At 40.0% G+C, this 12,014-nt stretch overlaps 1 protein-coding gene across 2 annotated transcripts in view; it reads right to left on the reverse strand.

Annotated features, from left to right (window-relative positions):
- Positions 1 to 1,807: 1,807 nt before the first annotated feature.
- Positions 1,808 to 12,014, reverse strand: part of SIRT5 (sirtuin 5) — a 29,367-nt gene continuing 19,160 nt past the window's right edge. For both annotated transcript variants that reach the window (XM_073631080.1, XM_073631081.1), the window contains exons 5-9: positions 11,514 to 11,601; positions 10,077 to 10,130; positions 9,793 to 9,916; positions 9,021 to 9,136; positions 1,808 to 3,500 (exon numbers count right to left, since the gene is read on the reverse strand). In XM_073631080.1, the coding sequence (XP_073487181.1) occupies positions 3,425 to 3,500; positions 9,021 to 9,136; positions 9,793 to 9,916; positions 10,077 to 10,130; positions 11,514 to 11,601 (458 nt within the window). In that variant the 3' untranslated portion in view covers positions 1,808 to 3,424. The remainder of the gene's footprint in view (positions 3,501 to 9,020; positions 9,137 to 9,792; positions 9,917 to 10,076; positions 10,131 to 11,513; positions 11,602 to 12,014) is intronic.

Raw genomic sequence — 12,014 nt, forward strand, 5'->3', positions numbered from 1 at the left:
TGCACTTCAATTTGTTTCTTCTGATATTATATCACTAGGGAGTAAATTATGCGATTATAGCTGGCAGACATTCCTAATTGCACTCCAAGGAATTAATTACATTTTCTTCCTCAGTATCTACAGAGCAAAAGTAGGAAAGTGTCTGGAAAAAAAAGTTTGTTAGAACCCTTGCAATGATTAGGACTGGCTTGGAAAGAATTTTTCTTCATTAACCACTTGACCTCCGGAAGATTTACCCACTCTTAATGACCAGGCAAATATTTGCTACTGCGTTACTTTAACTGACAATTGTGCAGTCATGCAACACTGTAACCGAAAGAAATTTATAAAATATTTCTTAAACAATTAGAGCTTTCCTTTGAGACCAAAGACAATCATTTTTTACTTTCTGCTATAAAACATCTAATAAAATAATAATTAAAAAAAAATATTGGATTTCTTTATAGATTTAGGCCAATATGTATTCTGCTATATATGTTTGGTAAAAAAAAATAAAAAATTCCCAATAAGCGTATGTTGATTGGTTTGCACAAACATTATAGCGTATACAAACTATGGTATATATACTGGAATTTTAATTTATTTTTTATACTATTAATGGCGCTGATCAGCAACTTTAACGGGACTGTGACAGTATGGCAGGTAGTCTGACACCAACTGACACATTGTACGAACCAGTGACACTAATACAGTGATCAGTGCTAAAAATATACACTATCACTGTACTAATGACACTAACTGGGAAGGGGTTAATATCTAGCGCGATCAAAGGGTTAAAATGTGTGCCTAACAGTGCTTTGTGCATTCACGGTGTGCTGTTTTTACTAAGGGACGTGACTGTTTTTTTATTACCTGGCTTGTAGGGAAACAACAACTGGCGCATCCCCGCTGACAGGACAGAGATCTGTATTATTTACATTTACAGCACTCTGTCCTGTCATCCTCTTTGCTGATGGTCAGTCATTAGCCGGAACCAGCTGATCGGCTTGTGCTGTGACTAATCAAACAACTGGAAGTGCTGGATCACATCGACTATATTGTCAAAAGTATTGTGACACCTGCCTTTACACGCACATGAACTTTAATGGCATCCCAGTCTTCCTCCACCCCAAACTCACTCATCCATGTCTTTATGGACCTTTATTTGTGCACTGGTCCAAATCATTTGGTGGAGGGGGGATTTTGGTTTGGGGTTGTTTTTCAGGGGTTGGGCTTGGCCCCTTGGTTCCAGTGAAGGGAACTCTTAAGGCGTCCGCATACTAAGACATTTTGGACAATTTTATGCTCCCAACTTTGTAGGAACAGTTTGGGGAGGTCCCCTTCCTGTTCCAACATGACTGCGCACCAGAGTCCGGACCTTAACCTGATAAAGACACCTTTGGGATGAATTAGAGCGGAGACTGCAAGCCAGGCCTTCTCGTCCAACATCAGTGCCTGACCTAAAAAATGTGCTTTTGGGAAAATGGTCAAACATTCCCATAGACACACTCCTAAACCTTGTGGACACCCTTCCCAGAAGAGTTGAAGTGGTTATAGCTGTAAAGGGCGGGCCAACTCAATACTGAACCCTACGGACTAAGACTGGGAAGACATTAAAGTTCATGTGCGTGTAAAGGCAGGTGTCCCAATACTTTTGACAATATAGTATATCTAGCATGTGATCCAGCACAGGAGAGCTGCTTTGCTGCTGTACTCCTACATGAGGTGGTCGGCAAGCAGTTAATATGAGAAAAACATCACTTTTCCTACAAAAAGACCTGCCATATGTCAGCAAGTACGCAATATACATTAACTGACCAGCATGAAATATGCCTTTTTCCAAGTTTATTAACTTTACAAATGATTTTTACAACAAACCTAAAAAAAACATAAACCACACATTTGCAATTGATCTACACAAACACATTTGAAATGGAATTGATGTCCCTGATGGAGACATTTTAGGACGAAAAAACTCCAACGCTGCGAAAGTGATAATTTAGCAGCAATGTTGTGTGTGTATATATAAAGTGGTTTGTATGTGCAAATCAACATATCCTAAACAATGGCACTTAAACCAAAGTTAAGGATGTCCCAGAGAGGTTTGCAAAAAACCTGTAACATACAAGTAGTGTGCATGGCAATTGTTGGCCTAGATTATTTTGTCCACAGTATAGATGTAAAACATGAGCTCTAAACAGGTTTTCAGTTTAATTTAACTGTTCTGCTAGATAAAACAGTTTTTTGTTTTTTTCACAGAACCTTGCGAACACCAAAGATTACCATTTTTACATTCATGTAGAAAACCTATTGCAAATTTTTATTGTACAAGAACAATTGGAGCTAGCAGAGAACTCAATTTAATATGAGGCAAAAGCAGTGGTGTGCAGTAACCCATAGCAATCAGATATAATCTTCCAGCAGGTTAGTATTTGCAGAAGAGGCGAGAGACCAGCTGGAGAGTATTCAGTGGTACATTTGCGGTTCTCTGTGGGCCCAACAGTGGGGTTGATTTAGTAAAACTGAAGAGTGCAAAATCTGGTGTGGCTCTGCATAGAAACCAATCAGCTTCCAGGTTTCATTGTCAAAGCTTAATTGAACAAGCCAAAGTTAGAAGCCGATTGGTTACTATGCAGAACTGCACCAGATTTTGCACTCTCCAGTTTTAGTAAATCAACCCCTGAGTATCTTGCAGGATAGTAGACAGAGTAAAAGACCTTTGGGGATAACTTAAAAGGATAAATATACACAAGTTTAGTTATCCATTACTGATTATTATGGGAACGCTATTGATAAAGAAACAGACTGAACTAACTGAGACTGAGCTGTGTCAGGGTGGCTCTATACAAACTGGAAAATTACTTCTGAGAAGGATTAGAGTAAACATCATAAACCTAGGCCATTCAAACTTTGCATATTATGTAAAAATGCATAAGCAAAGGTTACATTAAGTAAAATTGCATGTCAAAGTTTTTAGCAGATCTAGAGATATAGGCAGCTGAAGTTCTTTTCCTCTAAAAGTTAATTTTGGCCCGACCCCTCCTACGGCCTCAATGAGACTTGGGAGAAGTTAGGCGAAGAAAAAAAGGCTGAGCTTTGCATATAAACTTTAGAAGTTATATTGTTGGGTCTGGTGTATGTTTTGACAATCAGGAGTTTTGACTGTTTTCACTGCTTATGTATTTTTTTTCCGTTATATTTTCAGTTTGAATTGCCCAGAATTTTTGGTAAAATAATTTTTGGTGATTTGTTCTTGTTAAAGATGAATCCTGGCAAATTTGTATCCGGTGCAAGGTATTGTTCATAGTGCAAGTGAGGACATCAAGAGAACCGAAAAAGTGGTAAAAAGGTCTGGTTCCTAGAAAATTCGGCCATTCTGTTGAACCAATCCTCCCTTTTTGCTCATACACCAAAACAGTCCATTCGTTACATGTTCAAGTAAAATTCAAGAGATAAGCTCAGTTTCATGGCGAGCAAGTGCTGGAGGCAATGTTGTTCCACAAGGACCTTGGAAATGAAACCTACAAAAAAAAAAAAAAAAACACACACAAGAAAGTTAACAGGAGGTATTTATTGGGAATTGAAGACATTTAGCAAAAACAGAGTATCCCCCAGTTACAAGTTTTTAAATATGTTACAGATTCACGGGCAGCTCAGTGGCTAGCACCTCCGCCTAGCAGCACTATTACAGGTACTTGTATAGTGCCGTCAATTTACATACATACACACAAATTTATAAATTATATATAAAAACATACATACATACATACATATATATATATATATATATATATATATATATATATATATATATATATACGCGCCCTCAAGGAACTTACAATCTAAGGGCCCTAACTCACAATCCAGGTGTATGACATACTACAGTTTAGACGGGAGCCAATAAACCTACCAGCATGTCTTTTTGAAGTCTAGGGAACTAAGGTCGTTAGTTTAAATCCCAACCACGGCACTATCCCCAACCTGCACAGGGTCTGCATGTTCTCCCTGTGCCTGCGTGGGTCCTATGTATGTATGTATGTGAGTTAGAGACCTTAGACTGTAAGCTCCCTGAGGGCAGGGAATGATATGAATGTATACTTTGTCAGGTTTTTACTGCGATTTGTGTCCCCGTCATAGCGATAGGAAACAGGAAGGTTGGGACTTTGAGTGAGGTGCTCAAAGTCCCAACCTTCCCATTTCCTGTATGCATAGGGATGGAGACTCGCGTCTGACTCAAAGTCCCAACTTTTCGCCTCTTCAAACCCGTCATAGCTATAGCCCCTTACTTCCTGTCCTGGCGACACCCTGAAACCAAAATCCCCCCTACAACATAGATTGTGTCTGTCAGATTTCCACTTTGCTCCCTGACCTGGGAACAGTTCAGGTAGTGAAGTGATGAGAAATGTCAGCAACAAGGACACCGAGAAATAACCTGAAACAGGTTTTAACCCTACCATACGCTATTCAAAACAAAAAAGAAAAAGCTGCTGCGGGCCTTTTTGGGTAAACTTTGGCATTATTTTAATTTGTTGTTTTTTATACATGTTAAAATAAATGTGAAATAGTGCAAAAATGACTGCGCTAAAGTCTTGCAAGGTAGCAGCCAGCACTACAATCTAAGAGACAATTGTGTACCAATAATAACATAAAAAAGTGCAGTGCTATAAATCTCCAATTATTAACGAAAACAAATAGGGATATTAACAAATATACATTGTGCAATGACGCTGTGTAATGAGTCTAGGAATCTCCTACAGAAGAAATTATAATAAATTGGGTTCAAATTAATGTGACCACCAAGTGAAAAAAAGTCCAAATAGAAAGACAACAGAAAGTTTGTTCCAGTGGTTATAAAGGACAATCCATGTCAGCTTAAGGAGTCACCATGGCGCGTGCATCCACCACCCAAGAGAGAGTAAACACGCTTACCAGATGAATTCAAACGAGCATGAAGAGGTCATCGGGCTGATGGTCATAGGAATAATATTCCAGGGTTGGGCCACAGTTCTCCACACGGACCACCCTTCTTAATATATCATAGGCCTCAACGTTTATAAAAGACAAGAGACCTCCACATAGTGTAAAACTGTCTTACAAATGATTTATTTAAAAGTAGAAAACTTACACAAATTCGGGAATAGTAGGCATCAATGAAACATCTCCATAATGTGATCACATGAGTATAAAAGTAAGCGCAATGACATGAAAGGTCATGTCACCATCTCTAGGGTGGTGGATGCACGCGCCATGGTGATCTCCTTAAGCTGACGTTGATTGTCATTAATAACCACTGGAACGGACCTTCTGCTGTCTTCCTATTTGGACTTTTTTTTTTTTTTCACATGGTGGTCACATTAATTTGAACCCACTTTATTATAATTTCTTGTGTAGGAGATTCCTGGACTCATTACACATAATAAAGTGTATTGTGCAATAACAGTATGTATATTTGTTAATATCACTATTTGTTTATGTTGCTAATTGGAGATGTTTAGCGCTGCACTTTTTATATTTAACGTTAAAATAAATGTTTATTCATCTATTTTTTTTTTTTTTATAGCACTGGTTCACATGCATTTTCCAGATGCGCATTAGAATGCATGGAATTGCATGACAGATAAAAAAAAGCATGATTTTTTTATGAAGGCGGTTCACATATGTAGTCTGAACGCAGTGCGACTTTGAAAAGGGTTCTGTGCGTGTTTGGTACGATGCGATTTTAGGCTCCATATAGTTTAATGGAAATTGCATACAAAACGCATAGCTGTCAAAAATAATGTAATTCCAGTGTACAAGTCTGTGCTGTGTTTCTGACCTGATTTCCAAATCACAGCTGCATTCAAATCACATGCAAAACACATTGGAATCGCAACTGAACCAGCATCAAGTCGCATTGGATGTGATCAGTGAAATGGCACTAAAAAAAACTCATGCAAATTGCACCGCATAAGTGTGAACCTAGTCTAAAGGAGTATAAACTGTACACTTTGAATGACACCCCATGCACTACAATGCCTTAAGGTGAAAACCTTTCTGTAGTGCAGCAGCCCCCCAGACCCCCCCTTTTACTTACCTGAATCCAATTGTTCCATCAACGGGGATGAGCACAACAGCTCCAGCCGCTGTCTCGGGTCCTCATTGGATAGATTGATAGCAGTGCAGCCATTGACAGCAGCGGGAGCCAATCAAATCCAGTGACCCGAAGGGCGGGGCCGAGTCCTGCTGTCTGTATCAATGGACGCAGCAGCAGGACTTGGGAGCGCACCCACACAAGTGTCCCCTTGGAATGCGGGTCTTCGGGGGGGGGGGGGTACTCGATGCTGAGAGGAGCGAGGACACTGGGGGACCCCAGAAGACGAGGATCGGGGCCACTCTGTGCAAAAACCCTTGCACAGAAGAGGCAAGTATAACATGTTTGTTATTAAAAAAACAAACCTTTAAATATTTAAAATGGTAGAAAAGTCAATTTTTTGATTTATACCTATATAAGGCTTACCTGTAGGTGCAGTAAATATCTCTGAGAGCCCATTCACAACTAATGCAGTTGGATGCATTTTTGACTGCACTCCAACTGCATTGACAGTCAAAAATCAATGTAATCTGATGGGTATAGTTCACATTACTGCAGTGTACTCATAAAAAGTAGAGCATGTCGCATTTTTGCGCACCGCAAACACGCAAAAGTGTATGCCAACGCACTGCAACACATCACAGTGCACACAGAGCCCCAGGAAAAGCAAGAAGAAAGAAGTGTCCTTACAGGACAAATGCAAATAGAAAATTGTGCGTCAAAAATTGTGCATCAACTGCATGTAAATGTGCATCAAATACATGCATACGTGCAAAGAAAAACCACGCAGTAGATATGTAGTTTCTAGTGTAAATGGGCCCATAAACATACACCGTTTAGGAGAGATTTATTTTAGTAGCAGCTGGTGACATCACCAGCACATGCGCACTGCGCTCTCAATGGATGGTCGTGACGTGACCATGGCTCAGCCATTTAAAGGGCCCGAAGGCCACTAACCCAAAAGAAAGACCATGTGAAGATGAAAGCCCTGTCAGCAGTGACAGTGCACCGCTAGGGGGCTTCGATTTGAGGCAAGTCTGTGAAAATGTACTAGTATGCAGTGCATACTAACTCATTCTAACATTATTCTGCAGTTTACTACCACTTTAATAAATGACAAAGGATTCACAGAACACTATGGGATTGCTAACGAAAAGCATGGCAGTAGTTGTCTCCCTTTAGGAAAAATCTCTTTTCATTGTATTTTTAACTGAGCAGTACTTGAACACTCCACCTTGAGCGATTAATTTCTGTCAACAGTAAGCTTTTATTCAAGGTGTGGAAAAGAGAGAAACACTAAAAGTTCCACCTGCTGGCTGTGTATGTGCAATATTTCAAAATTTACCTCATCTAAAAACATTTTTTTTTCAAAGTTCAGATTATAATAAAATTAACAAAATCGTACATTTCCTTTTTAAAAAAGGTTTTATACTATATAAAGCACCAAGGGCTTATTTTGCAAAAAATATTTGAATTAAAAGAACTCCATGGATTACCCTAATGGCAACAAATCAAATCCAAACTTGTACATACTCCATGTACAGTATAGTATGCACTCAATACTTGGTCGGTACTCCTTTTGCATGAATTACTGCATCAATGCGGCGTGGCATGGAGGCGATCAGTCTGTGGCACTGCTGAGGTGTTTTGGAAGCCCAAGTTGCTTTCATAGTGACCTTCCGCTCATCTGCATTGTTGGATCTGATGTTTCTCATCCTCATCTTGAAAAAACCCCACAGATTCTTTATGGGATTTAGGTCAGACGAGTTTGCTGGCCAATCAAGCACAGTGATACCATGATCATTAAACCAGATATTGGTAATTTTGGCAGTGTAGGCAGGTGCCAGGACCTGCAGGAAAATGAAATCAGCATCTCCATAAAGTTGGTCAGCAGAGGGAAGCATGAAGTGCTCTAGAATTTCCTGGTAGAGGGCTTCGCTGACTTTGGACTTGATATAACACAGTGCACCAACACCAGCAGACAACATGGCTCAAATCACGGACTGTGGTAAATTTTGCATTTCATTTGGAAATCAAGATCCCAGAGTCTGGAGGAAGAATGGAGAGACACAGAATCCAAGTTGCATGAGGTCCAGTGTGAAGTTTCCACAGTCAGTGATGATTTGGGGAGCCATGTCCTCTGCTGGTGTTGGTCCACTGTGTTTTATCAAGTCCAAAGTCAGCGCAGCCCCCTACCAGGAAATTCTAGAGCACTTCATGCTTTCCTCTGCTGACCAGCTTTATGGAAATGCTGATTTCATTTTCAAGCCGGACTTGGCACTTGCACACACTGCCAAAAGTACCAATACCTAGTTTAATGATTATGGTCTCAATGTGCTTGATTGGCCAGCAAACTCACCTGACCTAAACCCCATAAAGAATCTGTGGGGTATTGGCAAGAGGAAAATGAGAGACACCAGACCCAACAATGCAGACGAGCTAAAGGCCTCTATCAAAGCAACCTGGGCTTCCACAATACCTCAGCATTGCCACAGGCTGATCGCCTCCATGCCACGCCGCATTGATGCAGTAATTCATGCAAAAGGAGCCCCGACCAAGTATTGAGTGCATACTATACTGTACATGGACATACTGTTCAGCAAGCCAGCATTTCTGTATTAAAAATCCTTTTTTTTTTATTTTTTTTTATTGGTCTTATGTAATATTCTAATTTTTTGAGATACTGAATTTTGGGTTTTTACTAGCTGTAAGACATAACCATCACAATTAAAAAGAAAGAAATGCTTGAAATATATCACTATGTGATATAATAAAATTTTTCACAGCGACTGCAAGTAATTTTTCTTCGGACTATTTATAAAAGGCGCAGCAACATGCCATGTCATATAAAGGCTAAACATGCAAATTACAGAATCCAAAGTATGTTTGCATTCAGATTTGTGAAAATTACTGTCCTTTATACCGATCTAGCAAGACCACAACATAAAGTTTAACTCAAGACACTTCTTACGTAAAGCCCGTAGTTGCAGGTGTACTTTCCATGTTGAACTCAGCAACAGGCACTCCTCGAGCAGCCACTTGTGGTGCAAACACGGCAGCAGGATAGACAACTGATGAAGTTCCAACCTGAAAGGCAATCCATGTGAGAGTATGACTATAACAAATAGTATCACTGCATAATATGATAAAAAAAAAAACACAATATGTAGTATATAAATATGATGGATTTTTTTTTATTTTTTTAAATGGGACACAAAACACTAATGCCGCGTACACACGATCGGACATCCCGACAACAAAACCATGGATTTTTTTCCGACGGATGTTGGCTCAAACTTGTCTTGCATACACACGGTCACACAAATGTCGCAAATTCGGAACGTGAAGAACGCTGTGACGTACAAGACATACAACGAGCCTAGAAAAATGACGTTCAATAGCTAGTGCGGCTCTTCTGCTTGATTCCGAGCATGTGTGGAATTTCGTGCGTCAGAATTGTGTACACACACTCGGAATTTCTGACAAGTTTTGTTGTCGGAAAATTTGAGAACCAGCTCTCAAACATTTGTTGTCGGAAATTCCGACAGCAAATGTCCGATGGAGCATACACACTGACGGATTTTCCAACAACAAGCTCACATTGAACATTTGTCGGTATTGTATTGTTGTCGGAAGTTCCGACCGTGTGAACGCGGCATAAGACATATCTAAGATGTGTTGAGCACATCTTGGCTCTGAAGTGCATAAAAACCCTTTGTTTTTTTATCCCCAATACCACTTACCACCAAACACAAATCACATGTTTCCAACTCTTTCTCCACTTCTCCAAGAAGAGTGGAATCCAGAGTCTCACCAAACCAAACAACATTAGGTCGGAGGAGACCGCGGCAGTCATTTTCTTCACACCTGAAAGCAGATACAAGACATCATTGTTTACTTCAATAACTTTGTTTTACTTCTTCCCCTGTACTCGTGGAAACTGGCTTATATATATTGTTTTCTGACAATCAGAGGAAAAAAAAAGAAAGATAAAAAAAATAAATACAAAAATAAACTATATCTTCACCTTGGTAAGTCATCTACTGGAATAGCAGCATCAGTCGCTTCAGGTTCAGGAGCACTAACAGAAACAAAGAAAGAAGACCATGTTTTATCCCATTACATAAGAAAATATTTGAAGGAAGTAAAATACATAACCATCAGCAACTCTGTTCAAAACAAATGTGTCATAGTTAAAAATCCTTCAGGCCTTCTGAGAACTTTGCCTATGGTAGATCTATTACTTGGTCACTTCTACACTGTGGGGTGTCATCAATCCTCTTGCCTACCCTCTATGATTAATTAAAGCAGACACTTCGTTCAGAACCAACACTCTCAAATCACAGTACATCAGCCTGCATTAGACTTCTACTGATCACATCTGGGGTGCATGCCACAGACAATAATTTTCTGTTCCAGGAAACATTATAGCTGTACTAAAGCCAAGAAGTCCAAATAATTTACCTTATAATTATATAAAAATCCAGTGCAGCTAAATTAATCAGGCTTCCCACTGGGCTTTTAAATGGTTCAACATACTCTTTTCACATGATCTGTACTGTGCAACCTTTCATGGTTTCTCCAATATATATGTACACACGGCTGCAGTGGTCTTGAAAAAGGTCAGTGCTCTAGCGAATTAACATTGTCTGTACCGTTACAGGCTCAGATTCAGAGGCATGTAGAAGAGGAGGATGCTGGGAACTATTGGAACCTAGCATGCAGGTAAGCTAGGTGCACAAAATGAGCCACATAGAATCTGGAGCAGTTAGGACCTGTCCTTTGAGTCATAATGTTAAAGAACATGTATGGGGCACATAAATAAATCTTCATACTCGCCTCTATCTTGCAGCATCGGTGTGTTGTTGCAGCTGTCCTACATTGGCCCTAAGACAGAGAACTGAGCTATCACATAATTGATGATTGCTCAATTTGCATGTCTGCTCCAAACAGAGAGCAGTGATCGACAGTCACTGCTCTCCGCTCTGCCCCTCCAGCGCTCGCTGGAGCACTGGGCGGGAGAGGGGGCGGGCACACTTGGCTTCAGTTCTCAGCCACGCGCTGAGAGCGGAAGCCAGCTGTCAATCAGGCAGCTGAGTGGATCTCGACAATATGGTAAGGATCTTTCCAGAAGGATGGCTCTCTAACATCAGCTGATAGCAGGCAAAAGCCTGTTATAAAGTGACTCTGGATCACAGGAGAGCAAAAATAAGTCCACTTCTGTGACCCACAAGAGAAGTATGGCCAAAAAGGCTTTGACAATACTCTACTGTTAAAAAACTGTTTACTAATACTGTTAAAAATTTGAACGTGTACCTTTAACAATAGTACTCAAAACATTTTAGAATGTAACAATGACCCACTACAAGCTCCTAGCTCAAGAGAGGGGCTTGCCCACGTTAGGGCCTTGCTCAAACCCAACCTGAGAAAATAGATGCAAACAAAGTTCATGTGAAAATCTTACCCTTTTCCTTCAAGAGCAGGACATATAGGGCTCTTGTAACTTTCCTTCAAACTGCCACAAGTGTTACAACGGGTCCTAAATAAGCTACCTAATTCAAAATGAAATACAGATAATAAATACACTTCTAAGCTATATGCTTTATTACAAGCATTACTTAAAGGACCTATACTATTTTAGTCTAAGTAATAGAGTAAAAAACAAAACAATCTTATTCTCCATTCACACGAGTAACTTGTTGCATATTTCCTGAAGTACGACAACACTCACATTCCTATAATATCCAGTGGTACCCATTTACACCTGAGCGCTGTGCTGCCAGTTGTCACATGAAAAATATGTGAGCTTTTCTCCCACAGAATTGTACATTTTTTGGCTCCATAGACGTTGAGTGCATTTTTTCACACATTCTGCGCATGATCTCAATCTCCTAGCAGCCTCATGCTCGTGAACAAAATGGGATACTTTGGAGTGTCCTGAAAAGAAGGAAAAAGTTCCCAGTGG

The sequence above is a fragment of the Aquarana catesbeiana genome, linkage group LG05 (assembly GCF_042186555.1).
Source record: "Aquarana catesbeiana isolate 2022-GZ linkage group LG05, ASM4218655v1, whole genome shotgun sequence".
Taxonomy (NCBI): Eukaryota; Metazoa; Chordata; class Amphibia; order Anura; family Ranidae; genus Aquarana; species Aquarana catesbeiana.